The sequence below is a fragment of the Suricata suricatta genome, chromosome 8 (assembly GCF_006229205.1).
Source record: "Suricata suricatta isolate VVHF042 chromosome 8, meerkat_22Aug2017_6uvM2_HiC, whole genome shotgun sequence".
In the NCBI taxonomy this organism is placed as follows: Eukaryota; Metazoa; Chordata; class Mammalia; order Carnivora; family Herpestidae; genus Suricata; species Suricata suricatta.
Genome location: NC_043707.1, coordinates 66354199 through 66375881, shown reverse-complemented (window position 1 = coordinate 66375881; position 21683 = coordinate 66354199). Strand labels below are relative to the sequence as shown.

At 38.0% G+C, this 21683-nt stretch overlaps 1 protein-coding gene across 1 annotated transcript in view; it reads left to right on the top strand.

The window, feature by feature from the left end:
- KIAA1107 (KIAA1107 ortholog) overlaps positions 1–21683 on the top strand; it is a 104610-nt gene that overhangs the window by 25060 nt on the left and 57867 nt on the right. The window contains exons 3-4 of the mRNA XM_029945803.1: positions 3154–3389; positions 8790–8907. Of these exons, the coding sequence (XP_029801663.1) occupies positions 3154–3389; positions 8790–8907 (354 nt within the window). The remainder of the gene's footprint in view (positions 1–3153; positions 3390–8789; positions 8908–21683) is intronic.

Sequence of the window (21683 nt, the reverse complement as noted above, 5' to 3'; positions counted from 1 at the left end):
AGAATTTGGGAACTTATAAATTGTCCAACTTTGTTCTTTATCAAGATTGTTTTGACTATTCTGGGTCCCTTGGATTTCTATTTGAATTTGAGGATTGACTTTTTGATTTCTGCAGAAAAGTAGTTGAATTTTGATAGATAACACATTATATCTTTAGATCAATTGAGAGTACTGCCATCTTTTTTTAAAAAAAATGTTTATTTATTTTTGAGAGAGAGAGCTAGAGGGAGGGTCAGAGAGAGAGGGGGACAAAGGATCTGAAGTGGGCTCTCTGCTGCCAGTACTGTCAATGCGGCACTTGAACCCACAAGCCGCAAGAGATGGTGACCTGAACCGAAATCAGATGCTTAACCTTAGCCATCCAGGCACTCCAGAGAGTACTGCCATCCTAACAATATAAATTCATCTGGAGTATATTTTCATTTATAAAATTGCTTTCAGTATTGTTTTATAGCTTTCAGCGTACAGGTCTTATGCTTTTTTGTGAAATATGTTCTTAAGTGTTTTGTCTTTTTGATGCTTTATAAATGGTATTATTTTCTAATTTCATTTTGGATTGTTCATTGCTTGTATCTAAAAATATGGCTGATTTTTGCATATTGATCTTGTATCCTGCAACCTTGTGGAACTTGTTTAACAAATAGTTTTTGGAGTGTATTTCCAAGGATTTCTGTATATGAGTTTGCCATCTATAAATAGAGATAGCTTTACTTGTTCCTTCAATCCAGATGCCTCTTATTTCTTTTTCTTGCCTAATCCCCTGGCTAGAACTTCCATTTAAATGTTGAATAGAATAAGAACAGGCAGGCATTCTTTCTGATCTTAGAAATAAAACTTTCAGTCTTGTGCTATTAAATACAGTGTTAGCTGTGGGTTTTTCATAGATGTTCTTTATCAGGTTGGGGACTTTCCTTCTATTCCTAGTTTTTTTTAGTGTATTATCATGACAGGGTATTGGATTTTGTCAAATGCTTTTTCTGCATCTATTGAGGTGATCATGTGGTTTTTGTCCTGTTGCTATGGTGTGTTAGTCCTGCTAAGAGACTAAATTTAAAAGTTTTTGTGAGATCTTTGGGTTGTTGTAACAAAATACTACAAACTGGGTAGCATATAAACAACAAAATGTATTCCTCACAGTTCTTGAGGCTGGAATTCCAAGCTCAGTGTGCCCTATGGTAGGATTCTGGTGAAAACCCTATTCTGGGTTGCAGACGCTGACTTCTCTCTGTGCTCATGGTGGAAGGAGGAAAGGGATCTTTTTGGAGCCTCTTTTATAAGGGCACTAATTCTATTCATGAGGGCTCCACATAATTACCTCTCAAAGGCCCTATCTCCTACCTAATATTATCATATTGGGCATTAGTTTTCAACTTAAGAATTTTAAGGGTGGGGGCGCCTGGGTGGCTCAGTTGGTTAAGTGTCCGACTTCAGCTCAGGTCATGATCTCACAGTTCATGGGTTCGAGTCCTGCATCAGGCTCTGTGCTGACAGCTCAGGGCCTGGAGCCTGCTTCAGATTCTGTGTCCCTCTCTCACTCTGCCCCTTCCTCACTCATGCTCTGTCTCTCAAAAATAAATGAACATTAAAAAAAAATTTAAGGGTATATAAATATTCAGACTACAGCATTTGATGTATAATATTGATTTTTATTTGTTTAGCTACCCTTGAATTCCTGAAATAAACCCCACTTGTTTGTAGTGTATAATACTTTTTATATGTTGCTAGATTCAGTTTGATATTACTTTGCTAAGGAATTTTTTCATCTATATTAATAAGGAATATTAGTTTGTGGTTTTCTTATGATATCTTTGTCTGCTTTTGTATCAGGGTAATAATGGCCTCCGAATGAGCTAGGATGTTTTCTGATTTATGTTTTGTGGAAAAGTTTATGAAGGATTGGTGTTAATTCTTTAAACATTCAGTTAAGTTCACTGTGGAGCCATCTAGTCCTGGATTTTTCTTTGTGGGAAGTTTTTGATTACTAGTTAAGTCTCTCTAGTTGGTATAGGTCTGTTCAGTTATTCGGTGTCTTCTTCAGTCCAGTTTGGTAGTGTGTGTCTTTCTAGGAATTGTCCTTTTCGTGTAGGTTATCTGGTTTGGTGGCATTATATATTCCTAACACCAAAGTATTTTATAGACTACTTGTAAAATTTTCTGCATTTTGAGATTGATCTTTTTCCAGTTAGTCCATATAAAAATAGTTATAAAATTATGTAGTTGTTTGCTGGAGTCTAGCTCCAGCAGGTCCAGGATTCCCCCGAAGGATGGACGGTGTTGGCGAGAGAGAGTGAGAGAGCCTCGAGTTTTGTTCTGATCACCAGGCGGTTACCCCTGCCCTTCTGGCAGGCATCTCTGCCCTGTCTGGTTCTTAAGCTTTATTTATGGCAAAAGGTACAAGGACCAGAGAGAGCAGTAAATGATTTCTTATAGATAAGTTTTACAATTTTCCAGGACATGGGTTCTGCAGAAGTTACAGTTCTAGTAGTAATGATTGTCATAAAAAACTTAGCTACAGACACTCATGTTGTCATAGGTATTTTTTACAAAATCTCAGGTCTAGCCTTAAGGAAGCAACCTTTAACCAAGAGGAAAACAACGTTGTTTAGTAAAGGTCAGTTTTTTATGAGTAAGGGTCATTAGGCTGTTTATAACTCTAAGAGAAAGTTCCCAGAAAAACAGGATTCTCAGCAGGCATAATGCCTGCTCTCAGAGTCCCAAAGATGATTGATACATTTTATTGCATTAGTGACTTTTACAAAGGCATTCAGGCCCAGAAGGTAGTCAGCTATGAGTTAATAGCTTAGGAGGAAATTATATTTTGCATTAAGGTGTATCCAGTTTACTCATCTTTTCCCTGACCAGGTGCAATCATGCCTCAGGGACAGGGCAGGGGGACAGGCAGCTCCTGACACTAACCAGCAAAGCACTCTGAGGTTTGATGCCCAAGCAGAAATGAATGTTTCAAGAGGGTAGTTTTTGGGAGCTGTCTGGGGGCAAGAGACCGTGCAAACTTGCTGTACTCTCACCAGGAATTTTCACTCTACCGATAACTTCAGATAGCTCCCAACAGTTGTTTTATAAGAAAACAGCACTTGGTAAACTAACTTTTAAGAATCACTAACCTTTTTAGTAATACTTTACATTTTCTTTTAGGATTGTATATTCCTCAGACAGGAACATAAGAAACTATGAAGAAGAAATTCTTAGGAAAAAGATAGTGGAGAGGGAATTGCCACAAAAGAAATGTGACTTCAGCTTTGGAATCTGTACTGACAACGATGAAAGATCATCTGTAGAGTTCTTTGGTAAAAAGTCATTTGATTGTTTTCTCCAGAAGCATGAAGTTCCAGAGGATATCAGTGATGGAGTGCACAATTTAATTTCTACCGGTGAGGTATTTTTTGGTGGATTTTTATAAAATTGTATAGCTCAGAAAGTAATTATAGTCTGATACAATTGGAAAAAAACGTATTTTAAAAATCAACTCTACTGATCTCTTTTTTATAAGTAAATGAAATAAAGGGAAAATGAAAGTTGATGTAATAAAAGTAAGTGAAAGTAAATTTTTTATGGGTAAATGAAAGTAATACTATAGTCAACTCCTAGTTTTCCCAAATAATTGGAGATGGGATTATTATGAATAAATATACATATAATTCACAATTCTTCTCTTAAACCTCCGTATGTCATCATCCTTATTCTAATCTATACCAATGAAAGCTTTAGCAGACTATAGAGTTAGTTCTGTTATAACACAACATATGCACTACTTAAAAATAATATGCAACATAAAAATCACCATTATATTTTATCATGACAGAAAAATTACTAAAAATTTTGTTGTGACATGTTTTAAAAAGATACGAATCTAATAAAAATGATATGGTTTTATACAGGTTAAGTTGTTAAGAAATACCTAAATACTACAGTAAATATGGTGTTTGACCTTGAAAAATAACTTTAGTTTGTGGAAGTAGGTGTCAGAAGGACTGTGGTTTGTGAACTATTGTGAATTGGCAGAAGGAGGATGTTAAGCATGGAGGAATAGGTACAGATAGGGACACCTGATGTAGTAATAGATATTCTAACAGGAAACTTGAAATCTCTGAATCAGAAAATTGACTGTTTATTACTTACGTAGTGTCTTAGTGTCAGTTCCTAACTCCCAGTCCCCACAAGATTATGTGGCCTGGTGTTACCCTTTATGTGCAGTGGCACTGCACCATGAGAGAGGAACACCAAAACTAGGAGACTTTCATAGGCTACTGGCAGATCTGCCCATCCTCCTCTGCATATAGAGGTAGAGGTGGAGATGGAGACAGAGACAGAGAGGTAGCGTAGGAGGGAGGGGTATTTATTTACCAAATAAATCTTCCCTGGTAAAGGGAGAGGACGATAGCTTCCCCACCATGGAGTATAGGGAAATGGTGGGGGGGGGGTTGTTGTTGTTTTGTTGTTTTGTTTTTTTCAGAGAAATGATTGTGAGGGGAGGAAAATCTGCACATCTTTCTGAAACATTGCATTGTCTCTGACTTCCAGCATGTTTGTTGTTTAATCATTCTTAATCCAAATTTTCCAGTGCTCTGCTCAGAAAGGTAAGACTATGCATGGAGCACCTGAGTGGCTCAGTCTGTTAAGTGTCCAACTTTGGCTCAGGTCATGATCTCATGGTTGGTGAGTTCGAGCCCTGTGTCAGGCTCTGCGCTGACAGTTCAGAGCTTGGAGCCTTCTTCCAATTCTCTGTCTCCCTCCCTCTCTCTCTCTGCCCCTGCCCCATTCAGTTGAGCTCTCTCTCTTTCTCTCTCAAAAATAAACATTAAAATTAAAAAAAAAGTCAGATTATACAGAAAAACAAAACTATTCATAGAAAATGGTCTCCTAACAGTTGTTAATAGGAAATCAGATGGAAATTTATAACACCAGATATGGAGGATGTGGCTCATAACATATGCAGTGAACTGAGGTGTCTAGTAGATGTTTAAGGTGTTTGTGTGTGTTCTGTGTATTCTTACATGGCTCCGTTAGTCTGGGTGCAGTTTTTTGCATTGACCTAGTGTTTCTTGTGAAAGGCATATGCAAATGAAAGTTTCACATTATGCTCAAATTGTTCCCTAATATATCAATTGTGTTAGATCAAACTGACACTTTCAAAGCAAGCATTATAACAAAATTGAATGTATATGAAAATATCAGGATTTTATTACTGATGTTTAGTGCAAGGAGGGAAGATGCAGAGAGAGAGGGGGAGAGAGAAAATCCCAAGCAGGCTCTGCACTGACAGGGGCTTGAATTCACTAACCACAAGATCATGACCTGAGCTGAAATCAAGAGTTGGTCACTCAACCAACGGAGCCGCCCAGGCTGATTTTTATAGATGAGGAGTCTAAGATAGTATAAGAGATTTCCACAAGGCCACACAGAGCAGTTGGCTTTTATTTTTCTAGCCTTTCATCTAGAGTTCTGCCACAGCCCCGCAGCAGCCCACCAAGGTGGTCAAACAAGTTGTGAATGTAAGTGAAAAGAGCTCATTTACCCTTCAACTCCCTGCCTTGTAACTACTTTCTCCATTACTCCATGGAAAACCCCCATGTTTACCAGCTTAACAGATATTTGTTTACATCTTACTAACTTCTTTGCAGTCTTTCTGACTGTCATTGACTCCCTCCTTGAAACTTCTTCTGACTTCTATGATACTCTGTTCTCTTGATTTTCCTTCTTGGCTACTCCTCAGTCTCCTTCATTAGCACATCATCTCTCTGCCCCTTAAATAATTAGTATCCTACATTTTTTTGAGCTTCATATCCAACCACTGACTAGACATATCTGTCTAAATATACCTTAAATATCTTACAATTTAATCTGTCCCAAACTGACCTAATCACCTACCTCCCAACCTATTCTGTTCTTAGCTGTCTACTCAGTCATTCTTTTACTCTTCATTATATTCATGACCCTGTCTGTTGATTTATCTCCTAAATAGTTTTTTAAGTTTATTTATTTATTTAAGTAATTTCTGTACCCAACATGGAGCTGGAACTCACGACCCTGAGATCAAGAGTCACATGCTCCTGCAACTGAGCCAGCCAGGCACCCCTCTGTTAAATATTCTTAAATTCTTCTCTTCTTTATCTTCATGCCATTTTTTAAATTTTGGGTCTTGGCAGTTCTCCTTGAGATTTTGCCCCCCAGCTAGTTACCAAGCTTCTCATTATGCCACTTTGAATTTATATTGTATAGAACAATGTTTGTTAACTGTAGATCTGATCATGGCACTCCCCTTATTAAAATTCTTCAGTAGTTTCCCATAGCCTTAAAATAAATCTCAAGTTCTTTCCAGTGACATAAGGGAATTTGTGAACTGGCTCCTGCCTGGAACTGTCTTGCTGCTTCTCTTCACAGCCCCCTCGAACTCCTTGAGCTCTAGTCTTAACTCAGTTACTTGGCATTTCCCCCACAGGATTGTATTTTCTTACCTCTGTGCTCTTGCATTTGCTCTTTGTTCCTGGAATGCCATTCTAATTATCACATACATTTTTAAAAGATTTTATTTTTAAGTAATATCTATACCCAATGTGGGCACAACCCCAAGAATAAGAATCACATGCTCTACCAACTGAGCTAGCCAGGTGCCCCGTAATTACCACATTTTTAAATGGAGTATTGACTTTGCAATAGGGTTTAAAGGTTTAAGAGTGAACAAAACAGATAATGTTTCTGTCCTGAAATTTAGCAGGAGATGTCAGATAGGTTATACACAGAGTGTGATGAGGACATAGATAAGGCACATTTTACCTGGATGTATGCATCCAGAGAAAGCTACAGGAAAGGAGTGATATCTGAGTTGAATCCCAGGGGGAAAAGGCAGGCGTTAACCAGGCAAAAGAGTTTAGGGGAGAAGTAATCAGGCAAAGGAAGAAACAGGCTTAGATGCAGAAAGACCCCAGGCACACAGCAAATTTTGAAGACTGGAACTAGTTTGTTGTAGGACTGGGGTGAAGAGGAGTCAACAGTGGTCACAGTAAGAGATGAAGATATAAGATATGAGGTATAAGCAGAAGCCAGATCACGAAAGTCTTGTATACAGGATGACCTTACTTCTTATTGTCCAAATTTGGATACTTTTGAAAGAGTGAGAGTTCAGAGTTATTATTGCGGTTTATAATTATTCTGGGGCAATAGGCACTAACTGGGATTGTCCCAGGCAAACCAAGACAGGTGGTCACTTTCCTTATAAACCATTTTTTAAAATGTTTATTTATTTTTGAGAAAGGGAGAGGGAGAGAGAGAGGGAGACACAGAGTCTGACGCAGGCTCTCTGCTCTGAGCTGTCAGCACAGAGCCAGATGCAGAGCTCAAACTCTTGAACCATGAGATCATGACGTGAGCTGAAATTGAATGCTTAACGGATTGAGCCACATAGGCACCCCTCCTCATAAGCCATTTTAGAGAGTTTGGATGGTACTATTTGTCAGACTTACAGAGTATAAGCAGAGGAAGATTAGGGTAGAGTAGAATGATGACTTCAGCTTGAGGAACATTGAGTTTTGGGTTTCTGTGATGGTGGGGTTTTTTTCTTGGATCATTTCTGACACCAAAATGTGGGTGATTTTTTCCCCCACACCAGCCAGTCCTCCACTACCAACTGGGTATCAAACAATTCAGTTCTGACACTAAGAGTTATCCTGTTACACAGGTAAGAGTCAGGTGCACAGTATGCACCCCATCAGGCTGCTTTGGGCAGCTGTGGCCCTCCAGGATGAGAGAGCTCGGACTAGTCACCAGCCACCTGCGTAGTGAGGAGCCAGATGTAAGACTGGCTTTTACTGTAAAAAAAAAAAAAAAAGCGAACCATAAGGTTTTCAATTGGGATGGATCATGATTTGAATTGCATTTTGAAACATACCTCTGAATGCTTTGTCAAAAATAGACTGTGGGAGTCAAGAGTGGGAGATGTGTTGGGAAGTTATCTCAGAAATCGAGGTGTGAGGTGATGGCGGCTTGGACTGTGGCGGTGTCATGGATATACTGAGTTGCGGCTCGATTCTGGCTCTCTTGGTATAGAGCCAATAATGACATTCAGGTTTATAAATATATAAATGTATAAATTTGTAAATTTGGCTAGTGGGTATCTGTCCCCAGTGACAGATCCTTACCAGATGTGCTGACTAAAGTTTCTGGACTGATATAGCTATGATATATAGTGTAGTAATTTCTTAAAATGTAAACATGTGTTTATATTTCACTTCTCACTTTCTGAATGATGAATCTTTTGAAGTAGAGATACTTTTTAAAATATTTATTTTCTTTATTTTTATATACTGTATATAGTATTAAACTCATAGTAAGTGCTCCATAAATCCCATTGATTACAGTTGAATATCTGTTGGTTTAAGTGTCATTCTCACCAAAAATTCATGAAAAAGGTAGGAAGGAATTAGGTAGTGAAAAAGGAGATCAAAATTGGAAAATTTTCTTACATCTTAAGTCAGAGTTCATTAAGTGGCTTCAATTTTAATATATAATTTTGTATAATATTATCTGTATTTAAATGTATACGAATATTACAAGGTATGTTTATATTTAAATATGTTGAAATTTATATTTCATAACAAGATATAGATGATTTAAAATTGTTCTATTTTGAATTTAACAGTAAATATTTCACTTACTATTGCTCTTAGTAGCTAACCAAGATAATTATGGGGAAAAAAATCTTCTGTTAATATTGAAACACAAAATTTCTATATATTTATAATAAACTTTTTTAGTTTTGTTTTTCTCTTTTAAAGGTAATTATGACTTCGATCCTGCATCTGAATTAGGAGAAGATTTATTAAAACTTTATGTGAAACAGTGTTGCCCAGATATTGATATTTATGTTGATGGAAAAACTTTTAAAGCTCACAGGTAAATAGACATGTGATTGATGTGGTGTCTTGGCTATGGAAGTAAACATTAAAAGGGTGGCTGTCTCTTTCAAGCACAGTGGTTTTCAAGCTCTTCCTCACAAAAGTAACGGGTTTCATGGTGATGACTCATGGGGCCTCTGGCGGGGGGAGTTCGACACCAGGCGGGGTTTTCTGCCTGAGGCTCACGCGGGCACACGTTGGCCCACCCAGACGTGTGTGCATGCTTCAGCCAGAGCAGGTCTCTGCTTTGCGTTGGGCATGAACCTAAGATTTCATTAGGAGAAAATACTCTGTTGCCTAAAATAGATTTGAAAGCCACTGTCACAGAAAATATAATTAAATGCAGTTTTTAATTTCACAGGCATTATAGTATTGAGAATGATTACTTCTACACGAATGGCATGTATTTTCTCTGGATGCATTTTGGCTCAAAGTCTTTGATTCAGAATAGATATTCTTATGAATAGCATTGATTAGGAGGTTTAATATTTCAATGTACTTTTTAAAAACCATTATTATGCTTTAGAATTGGGTTGCTTAGACATTCTAGGCTTTTGGATTTCAAATTAAAGTCTACTCTTTTTTTTGCAAGTAACTAAAATCTGCTTAAAAGAAGAACAAATTTTAATAAGAAATACAGATTTTCTTTTGGAATTCAAGGGAAAGAAGTACAGATGGGCCTCAAAAGGGACTAGAAACAGAACCAGAAAACTGAGGAGCCCAGTCTTACTTCTCCCTCTCTTTGTGTTTCAGATAGAATGTTGATAAGTTACTCTGGTTCTCCTGAAGAGAAAGACCTAGATTATTTGCAGTGGCAAGAAGCAGTTTTGTAGGTTCAAGGGTACACATTCTTGATGAAATTAGCACTGGGTTTAGATGATAGGAATCTATCATCCCAACAGTAGTGACGTTTGTGCCCTCAAAAATCATACTGGCTTTGCCAGTTAATTGACAGAAACACATTGCTAAACTCTAGGATTACCAGTTTTAATCAGACTGTTTATCATTCAAAATTTGAACTTTTCTCTTGGGAACATATATTTTGTAACTATAAGTACATACATATCCACATGATGTGGTAACGATATAGTTTCTTCTTTCCTTGAGTCCCTGACTTTCCCTCATGGTCAAGTTCCTCCCTCAAAAACACCCCTGATACCTGGATCTTCCAAGATTCTCTCTCCAGTTGCTAGTTGTTCTGTCCTGTCTTTATTTTGAGCCCCAGCTTAGTGCCTGGAGCTCTTCACAGCAATGCTTCAGGACAGTCTGATGTCAATCACTTGCTTGTGGTGGCACAGTTAAGCCAAAGGACTAATTTTATAACAGTGTTTAAGAGCATGTGAACTGTGTATGGAACCTTTCTGCCTGGGTTTGAATTCTAGTTCTACCATCTTTTAGCTGTTAGAATTGGGGTGTTTAACTATTCTCTGGTTCACCATCCTCATCAAACATGGAAATACTCAAAGTACTTATCTCAGAGGGTGATTATGAGGGTTAAATTACTTTAAAGTACTGTATGGGTGTTTGCTATCATCGTCCAGGCAGTAGGACTTTGATACAAGCTTTTGTGGAGTAGCAGCAGCCACCTGTTCGCACTTTGCTATGTGGGGCAAGCAGAGAAACATGGTTTGAATCACTTGCATTTTCCCCTCAATCCAAGGAATGGTGGAACAGCAGTGAGCCTCCAGGAAAAGTCACATTTACTGTACTCTTCTCCATCTACATAGGTCTTTCACCCTCTGAGACATCCCCTTTCCTCATGTTTGTCCTTGTTATTTCCAATACTTCTACTCAAAGGAGAACTGAAGAGAGCTCTTTTTATTTGAGATGAGGGAGGTTATATACAGTAAAAGGAGGACCCATTAGCTTCATTGACCCTGTTTGTTATGTTACTCGTTTCCTGAGTACTGCTTCCTGGGACACTACTACACTTTATCTTTTGTAGACCTCTGTAACATTATATCCCTGCCCAAATTGCTCTCAATCACTAGATAAATTGTACATTTGTGTCTTTTTTGTATTTCCTTCTGTCATCTTCAGCCTACCCCTAAGTTTGTACCTGATCCAGTCTATTGCCCATCTCCTATGTTATGGCATTGTTTATTATTGTAGTGTTTTCTGAGAGAAGTTGAATGTTAAAATTTTTTTAAAGATTTTATTTTTAAATAATCTCTATACCCAACATAGGACTCAAACTTACAACCCTCAGATCAACAATTCTACCCTCTACTGACTGACTCAGACAGGCACCCCAAACCTGTTAAGATAGTCTGTTTGTTGCACTTCTGTGTTCCATAAGATTTCCTTGTGCTGCTTTATTGAAAAAGTGTGGCAGTGATTCCCGATTTTAGCTTTGACACTCTGATCTGATATCCTTTCCAAAACACCTTTCTTCTCAGTGCCTGATATTATACCATTAGCCTTTCATTCATTGACTTAAAGTGTTCAATTCTCCCTTTAAAAATTTCTTTCTCTCACTATTTAGCAAATCAGCACTGAATCAGGGCAGTGTTCTAGTTTGTTCCATAGGCATGTATTAGTTATATGCTCACCTGAAAGCTTTTTCAGAAGTGTATATTTTAGTTAATTCTGAAGTCAGCCTTTCTGTGTTTAGACTGACTCCACCATTTATAGAATGGTTGGCAAGTTACTTAATGTCTTCAAGTCTCAATTTCTTGGTCTGTAAAAAGAATAATAATAGTAATAGCATAGAATAGCTTGTGATGATTGAATCAGGTGATATACACAAAACACTTAACACAATAGCTGGCACACTGTAAGCTTTCAGTTAATGTTCGTTGCTATAAATGTAGAGTAGGTATCTGGAAGGGGGACACGTTGCCTGTTGTACCTTATCCTGTAGTGGAGGTTGGCACTACAGGCCACATGACTCAGATCTGGTCACTGCCCTCTTTCTATATAAAACAACCAAAGACAAAGAAGCATATGCAGCAGTAAGCTGTAATGCCTGATATTTATATCTGCTCTTTTTTACCTGTCCCTTTACAGAAAAAGTTTGCTATCCCCTCACTTACTCAGATTGCCAGGAAGTTTTAATGAAATAATTATAATGAAATTACAAATTACCATGCAATAAAGTGAGTCACTAACATTTTAATATTAATTACTCTGTAAGTGATAAATGGTCAGCCCTGTCCACTTGGGAGGTTTGATGTGGGAACAGTAGTGAGAAAAGTGATAAAATTCCTTGTGCCACAGGCTTCGGAAGGAGGTTGCAGTGGGGAACCAAAGCAAAAGGCTCTGGGTGCCTGAAAGAAAACAAACCACCTGCAGTAGAAGCTCCTTATCCACACTTGACTAAAACTGCTCTTTAGATATTCTCTATAGAACATGCCAACAGCACAGCAGGCAGAATTGTCAAGGCTTAAGGGGCCATTCTCTAGTGTACTTCTACTTTTTCTGTTCCTATCACTGAGTTTGTGTTTTCCAGGAGTTACTTGGGCTGTTCCCAAATCTGTTTAATGCCATTTGAACTTACTATTTTCATGGCATAACTTAAGAAAATATCAAATAAACCAATGATACATGGAAATGAATAGAGTCATTGTTCAGTGAAAACTAAAGTGAATGGAAAAATCCAATAAAGGAGAGACACTTAAAGAAATTTTTTAATGTTTTTTTTTTGTTTGTTTTTGTTTTTTTGAGAGAGAGAGGGAAAGACGTGGCATGAGCAGGGGAGGGTGAGACAGAGAGGGAGACGCAACATCTGAAGACAGGCTCCCGGCTCCAAGCTGTCAGCATAGAGCCTGATGTGGGGCTTGAACCCACGAACTGTGAGATCATGACCTGAGTCAAAATCAGACGCTTAACTGACTGAGCCACCCGGGCGCCCCAAAGAGAGGCTTAAAACTTTAAATTTTAAAAGTTGCTGTTGAATTTAGTATAGATGAACAGAATAAAAGTTTGAGGGAAAGTTATAAAAATCTAAAATGACTTTATACTTCAGTTGCTTCACAAAAGTTTTAGATTTTATTCTGTATATATTTTTTTAGAGTTCATTTATGTATTTTGAGAGAGAAGAGGGGCAGAGAGGGGTTGTCTGCACTGACAGTGGGAAGCCTGACACAGGGCTCAAACTCATGAACTGCCAGATTATGACCTGAGCTGAAATCCAGTCAGACTCTCAACCAACTGAGCCACCAAAGTGCTCGTCTTCACTTCAGAGAAGTTTGAATTAGAAATTATGGGTGTGTATACATACAGTTTTTGTAAGAAATAAAAGGCTCTCGTCAGTGAACTCACATTAAAGAAAAGGGATTGGCCTTACAGTGAAAGATTTGTGAATGAATACATATGATTTTTTAAAAATAATTGGCAGGTGTTTTATTAAGATGTGGTTTTTGGAAGTGGGAGAGATGTTCTAATTGGTTTTCAGGTACATTTGTCAGTGATTGGTTGGCTGCAAGTGAGCAAGTAGAAAGTTTGGAGAATTTCAGTTATTATAGTATCACTGACTGTATTTTGTATGCTGTACTTTTCCATATTTAAGTTACAATAAAATGATTGATATATATGAGTAGTTTTTAAAATCCTCTTAATTTTTTTGATTAGCCAAACAACTATCAGTCCTAATTTTGTTGAATAATAGGGCATCCATTATACTTCACAAATCAGTTTTTAACTTAGGAAATCCTATGAAAGCTGTTGTCACTGGATGCTAAAATGGATGTCTCAAGAGAAAGCTCTTGGCGTTTTTAAAGTTTATGTTCTCTAAGATGTTTACAAAGAAGTGCACTAGGTAATAGTGACAACTCCAGAATGTTTGGATTCACTACCCCAGGTTTAACCTTTATTTAGTTTGGTAGAACTAAAAGTTTAAAAAGTGTTCTTGGAGCAAGATTACTTAAAAAGCAGTTGTAGTAAAAAAAAACAAAATAAAACAAACTCCTTCTTTAGAGTTTCTCAGAGTAATCCAGGCCACTATTCTGCCTGGAGTAGTGAATCTAGTTTGGCTAACATCAGGAAGTATTGAATAGCAAGCAGTGTACTAAAGCAAGAGCTAGGGGGAATTTAGGGCATCTTGACAGAGCCAGAAGCAGCCTTGTCAGTTGAGATTAATCAAAAGGAGAAAATGGCTTTTGGCATGTTTTTTGGAAAATGAAAAATCTGGCAAGGATTTTTAATATACCATACCATCTACAGCATTAGTTTTGAAACTGTGGCTTGTATCCTAATTAAGTAGAAAAGTTTTCTAATTTTTTATTCTAAAGTCAGGCCAATTGTGTCTCAGCTGTGTTTAATCTTACTTAAATGGAAATAGCATGCTGTGTTAGTGCAAGTCTTCTGAGAAACAGACATGAGGATGGAGGTTAGACTTGCAAGAAATTTATTAGGTAAATGCACGTGGAAGAATGTGGGAAAGACTCCAGAGGTGACTGGGGGAGCTGTTAAACTGTAGTGTTAGCTCTGACCTCAAGGGAAGAAGTAGGGGAAGGATGGAAGCATGGGTAGGAATGGCTCAGGCTGTGGTGCAGTTCTAAGGAAAGTTGGCAGACTGTTAGAAAGTTCCCAGGCCACAATCGCCCATCAGAAAAGGCCCTGTCTTTCTGGAATAGGCCTGTTTTGTGTCCCTGATGTACTCATCATTGGCAGGAAAACAGCCTGTGAGAAAGTGGCCTTGGAACCCATGTGCTACTGAATACAGAGTACTCTACTGGAGCCACAGGTCACTTACACAGTCAAAGATCAGAGAGATGCATTCTCGTGACTGCCACACATGTAAGTCATGACGTTCTCTCTGTTTATACAGGCATTCTCCTTCTATTGCACTTGGCGTACAGTGTATTTTTTACAGATTGACGGTTTATGGTAATCCTGCATCAGGCAAGTCTGTCAGTGTCACTATCCCAACTGCATTTGCTCACTTCATGTCTGGTCACATTTTGGTAATTCTTAAAATATTTCAATTTTTTTTCATTATTATATTTTTTGTGGTGATCTGTGATCAATGATCTTTGATGTTATTATTGTGCACGGTTGTCATGAACTGCACCCATGTAACATCGTGAATTTAATACATGTGTTTGTTCTGACTTCTTTATCAATCAGCCATTCCTTCATCTTTCTCCCTCTCCTTGGGCCTCCCTTTTCCCTGAGACACAACAATATTGAAATTAGGCCAATTAACAATCCTACAAGGGCTTCCAAGTATTCAAGTAAAGGAAGAGTTACACATCTCTCACTTTCAATCAAACGCTAGAAATAATTAAGATTAGTGAGGAAGGCATGTTGAAAGCCAAGATAGGCTGAAAGCTAAACTTCTTGTGCCAAACACCTAGCCAAGATATGAATGCCAAGGAAAATTTCTTGAAGGAAATTAATAGTGCTACTCTAGTGAACACACAAATAATAGGAAAGTGAAACAGCTTTATAGCTGATATGGAGAAAGTTTTAGTGGTCTGCATGGAAGATCAAACGAGCCACAACATTCCCTTAAGTCACAGCCTAATCCAGAGCAAGGCCCTGACTCTTCAATTCTATGAAGTGTGAGAGAGGTGAGGAAGCTGTAGAAGAAAAATTTGAAGCTACCAGAGATCATGAAGTTTAAGGAAAGAAGCTGTCTTCCTAACAGAAAAGTACAAGGTGAAGCAGCAAATGTCTCCAAAGAAGATATTCAGATGGCTAACAGACATATGAAAAGTTGCTCAATATGACTCATTATCAGGGAAATACAAATCAAAACTATAATGATATAGCACCTCAAACCTGTCAGAATGGCTGAAATTAACAATACAGAAAACAACAAATGTTGGCAAAGATGCAGGGAAAGGGGAATCCTCTCACACTGTTGATGGGAATGCAAACTGGTACAGCTACTATCTGAAAACAGTATAGAATTTCCTCAATATGTTAAAAATAGAACTACCCTATGATTTAGGGTAGGTCTTTACCCAGAGGATACAAAAATACTGATTTGAAGAGACCCATGCACCCTGATGTTTGAACAACATTGTCAACAGTAGCCAAATTATGGAAAGAGCCCAAATGTCTATTGACTTATGAATGGATAAAGAAGAGGTGGTGTGTGTGTGTATACACACACACACACACACACACACACACAGGAATATTACTCAGCCATAAAAAGGATAAAGAATAGAATCTTGCCATTTGCAATGACATAGTTGGAACTAGAGTGTATTATACTAAGTGAAATAACTTGGAAAAAGACAAATACCATATTATTCACTCATATGGAATTTAAGAAATGAAACAGATGAACATGGAAGAGGGGAAGAGAGAGGCAAACCAGAAAACAGACTTTTAATTATAGAGAACAAACTGAGAGTTTCTGGAGGGGAGTGTTAAATGGATGATGGATATTAAGGAGGGCACTTGGGATGAGCACTGGGTATTATAAGTGATGAATAAATTCTCCTGAAACTAATCTTATATTACTAAATTAACTTCAAGTTAACTAACTTGAAGGGGTGCTTAGGTGGCTCAGTCGGTTGAGCATTTGACTCTTTATTTTTAAATTTTTTATTTAATATTTTTAAATGGTTATTTTTGAGAAAGGAAGACATTTTGGGTGAGAGAGGGGCAGAGAGAGTGAGACACAGAATCCAAAGCAGGGTCCAGGCTCTGTGCTGACAGCTCAGAGGCTCTAACCCATGATCTGTGAGATAGTGACCTGAGTTGAAGTCAGCCACTTAATCGGCAGAGCCACCCAGGGACCCCAGGCATCTGACTCTTGACACTTGGGTCATGATCCTAGAGTTGTGGAATTGAGCCCCACGTTGGCCTCTGCACTGAGTATACTGAGTATGGCTCCTTAGGATTCTCTCTCTCTCCCTCTCTCATTCTTTCTCTTTCTTCCTGTCACCCCCTCCCTTTCTCTCTCTCTCTGTCTCTCAGATAATAATAAATAAAATCTTAGAACTTTAAAAATAAAAGAAGATGCAATCTTTTTTAGATTTAGCTAGAGAGAAGTCAGTGCCTGGCTTCAAAACTTCAAAGGAGTTTCTCTCTCTCTCTCTCTCTTTTTTTTATAAATGTTATTATTTATTTTAGAGAGAGAGAGAGAGAGAGAGACAGAGCTTGAGAAGGGGAGGGGCAGAGAGAGGGAGACACAGAATCTGAAGCAGGCTCCAGGCTCTGAGCTGTCAGCACAGAGCCCGACATGGGGCTCAAACTCAATGAGTTCCCATTTCATGACCTGAGCCAAAGTCAGATACTCAACTGAGCGACCCAAGCATCCCCAAGCTAATCCTCTTGTTGAGACTTACTGTTAAGAAGAAAAGTTTTCTTTCAAAATATTACTACTCATTGACAATGCACCTGGTCACCCAGGAGCTTTGATGGAGTTCTATAACTGGATTAATATTTTCATGCTTACTAAAACAATATTCATTGTGCAACTCATGGATCAAGGAGTCATTTCAACTTTCAAGTCTTATTATCTAAGAAATACATTACATGAGGCTCTAGTTGCCCTAGATAGTGATTCTTCTGATGGATCTGGGTAAAGTCCATTGAAAACCTCTGGAAAGGATTCACTATCCAACAGCCATCAACATCAAGGCAAGACCCACCACCAGCAAAAAGATTACAGCTCATTGAAAACTCAGATGATAGTTAGCATTTTTTTGGCATTCAATATATTTAAATTAAGGTGTACACATTTTTAGACATAGTATTATGTATTTTATGTATATTATATATATAAGCGCATACTACAATGTATATTTAATAGAGTGTAGTATCATGAGAATAACTTTTATATGTACTAGGAAACCAAAAAATTCATTTGACTTGCTTAAGTACAGTATTTACTTTTATTGTGGTGGTTTATATCTCCTAGGAATGCCTGTATATCTTTACTTTTAGGTACAATCAGATAAAATAAGTAGATGGAAAGATATAATTCTAATAGCTTTCTTCATTAAGAATTATTTAATCACATTATATGCCACTACTATGTTTTGTGCTGAGATTGACATTTGCATACTTTTCAAGTGCATATGGAAGTTAGTGAATGTTTCATATGTACTTGAAAAGAATGTGTCTTTTGCACTGAGGTAGAGATTTCTATAGATGTCAAATAGGTTGGTAATGTTGTTTCTTTTTCACTCCCTTTAGTGAGGTTATTTCATACATTTTCAGTGTAGTTAGATACTTTTGTTATAGTCTGTATTTCATCCTAAGGTCTCTTGACCTCCTCCTAAGTGTTTTTGTTTTAATTTGAGTATATTAAGGTTCACTTGTGCTGTAAAGTTCTGTGGGTTTTTATAAATGCATATTGTCCTATACTTACCATTACAGTATCGTATAGACTAATTTAAACTAAAAATTCCCTGTGACTGACCCTCACCCCAATTTCTGGCAATATTTTTTAACTGCCTTCACAGTTTTGACTTTTCTAGAATGTCATATAAATGCAGTCATACAGTATGTCGCCTTTTCAGACTGGCTTCTTTAACTTGGCAATATGCATTTAAAATCACCCATGTTTCAAGAGCACCAAGATAGACAAAATCATGAATGAAAATGGATCTATTACAACCAATCCCTTAGGATACAAGCAATCATTAGAGATTACTATGAAAAATTATATGCCAACACACTGGACAACCTAGAAGAAATGGACAAATTCCTAAATGCACATGCACTACCAAAATTCAAATGGGAAGAAATAGAAAGCATGAATAGACCAATAACCAGTGAAGAAATCAAATCCGTTATCAAAAATCTCCCAATGAATAAGAGCCCAGGGCCAGATGGCTTCCCAGGGGAATTTTACCAGACATTTAAAGTAGAGCTCATACCCATTCTTCTCAAACTATTCCAAAAAATAGAAATAGAAGGAAAATTTCCAAACTCATTCTACGAAGCCAGCATCCCCTTGATACCCAAACCAGACAGAGACCCAGCCAAAAAGAGAACTACAGACCAATATCCTTAATGAATACAGATGCAAAAACACTCAAGATGCAAATCGAATTCAACAGCATATAAAAAAAGTTATATATCATGATCAAGTGGGATTCATTCCTGGGTCACAGAGCTGGTTCAATATTCGCAAACCCATCAATGTGATACATCACATTAACAAAAGAAAAGAAAACAATCATATGATCCTGTCGATAGATGCAGAAAAAGCATTTGACAAAATACAGCACCCTTTCTTAATAAAAACCCTTGAGAAAGTTGGAATAGAAGGAACTTACCTAAACATTATAAAAGCAGGTTATGAAAAGCCCACAGCTAATAGCATCCTCAATGGGGAAAAACTAGGAGCTTTCCCCCTGAGATCAGGAACATGACAGGGGTGTCCACTCTCACTGTTGTTTAACAGTGCTGGAAGTCCTAGCATTAGCAATCAGACAACAAAAGGAAATAAAAGGCATCAGAATTGGCAAAGACGAAGTAAAACTTTCACTTTTCACAGATGACATGACACTCCACAAGGAAAACCCCATCGACTCCACCAGAAGCCTTCTAGAACTGATCAATGAATTCAGTAAAGTCGCAGGATACAAAATCAATGTACAGAAATTGGTTGCATTCCTATACATCAGTAATGAAGCAGCAGCAGAAAGAGTAATCAAGAAACTGATCCCATTCACGATTGCACGAAAAACCATAAAATATCTAGGAGTAAACCTAACCAAGGATGTAAAAGACCTATATGATGAAAACTATAGAAAACTTATAAAAGAAATTGAAGAAGACACCAAGAAATGGAAAAACATTCCATGCTCATGGATTGGAAAAATAAACATTATGAAAATGTCATTACTAACCAAAGCAATCTACACATTCAATGCAGTCCCCATCAAAATTGCACCAGCGTTCTTCTCAAAGCAAGAACAAACTCTCCTCAAATTCGTATGGAACCACAGAAGACTCCGAATAGCCAAAGTGATGTTGAAGAAGAAAACCAAAACGGGAGGCATCACAACCCCAGACTTTAGCCTCTACTACAAAGCTGTCATCATCAAGACAGTATGGTATTGGCACAAAAACAGACATAGACCAATGGAATAGAATAGAGAACCCAGAACTGGGCCCACAAATGTACGGCCAATTAATTTTTGACAAAGCAAGAAAGAGTATCCGATGGAAAAAAGACTGCTTCTTTAGCAGGTGGTGCTGGGAAAACTGGACAGTAACATGCTGAAGAATGAAACTAGACCACTTTCTTACACCATACACAAAAATTTACTCAAAATGGCTGAAGGACCTGAATGTGAGACAGGAAACTATCAAAACCCTTGAGGAGAAAGTAGGAAACAACCTCCTTGACCTCAACCGCAGCAATTTCCTACTCGACACATCCCCAAAGGCAAAGGAAATGAAAGCAAAACTGAATGCTTGGGACCTCATCAAGATAAAAAGCTTCTGCACTGCAAAGGAAACAATCAAGAAAACTAATAGGCAAACGATGGAATGGGAAAAGATAGTTGTAAATGACATATCAGATAAAGGGCTAGTATCCAAAATCTACAAGGAACTCACCAACTCCACACCCAAAAAACAAATAACCCAGTGAAGAAATAGGCAGTAGACATAAACAGACACTTCTCCAAAGAGGACATCCAGATGGCCTTCAGGTACATGAAACGATGCTCAACATCACTCATCGTCAGGGAAATACAAATCAAAACCACACTGAGATACCACCGCACGCCAGTCAGAGTGGCTAAAATGAACAAATGAAGAGACTATATAGATGCTGGCGAGGGTGTGGAGAGACGGGCACCCTCCTACACTGTTGGTGGGAATGTAAACTGGTTCAGCCACTCTGGAAAACAGTGTGGAGGCTCCTCAAAAAACTGTCGATAGAACTCCCCTATGACCCAGCAACAGCACTGCTAGGGATTTACCCAAGGGATACAGAAGTGCTGATGCATAGGAACACATGTACCCCAATGTTCATAGCAGCACTGTCAACAATAGCCAAATCATGGAAAGAGCCTAAATGTCCATCACCTGACGAGTGGATCAAGAGAAGTGGTATATATTTACAATGAAGTACTACATGGCAATGAGAAAGAATGAAATATGGCCATTTGTAGCAAGGTGGATGGACCTCGAGGGTGTCATGCTAAGCAAAATAAGTCAGGCAGGGAAGGACAGATACCATATGTTTGCATTTATAGGTCTAACAGGAGAGCAGGAGAAACCTAATGGAGGATCCTGGGGAGAGAAGGGGAAAAGAGAGTTGGGGAGAGAGAGGTATGCAAATCATGAGAGACTATTGAATACTGAAAACGAACCAAGGGTTGAAGGGGGAAGGGGGCGGGAAAAGTGGTGGTGGTCTTGGAGGAGGGTACTTGTGGGGAAGAGCACTGGGTGTTATATGGAAACCAATTTGACAATAAACTATTTAAAAAATAAATAAAAAATAAAATTCACCCATGTTTTTGTTTGGCTTGATAGCTAATTCCTCCTTTATGACTGAGTAGTATTCTCTTGTCAAGAATATACTGCAATTTGTTTATTTAAAAAATATTTTAATGATCATTTTTTATGTTTTATTTTTTTATTTTATTTTTTTTGCTCCATATTTTATTGTCAAATTGTTTTCCATACAACACCCAGTGCTCTTACCCTTAAGTGCCCTCCACCATCACCACCACCTCTTTTCCCCCCTCCCCCTTCCCCCTCAACCCTCAGTTCATTCTCAGCATTCAATAGTCTCTCAAGTTTTGCATCCCTCTCTCTCCCCAACTCTCTCTCCCTCCTCCGTTCCCCCTGGTTCTCCATTAGGTCTCTCCTGTTTTCCTGCTAGACCTATGAGTGCAAACA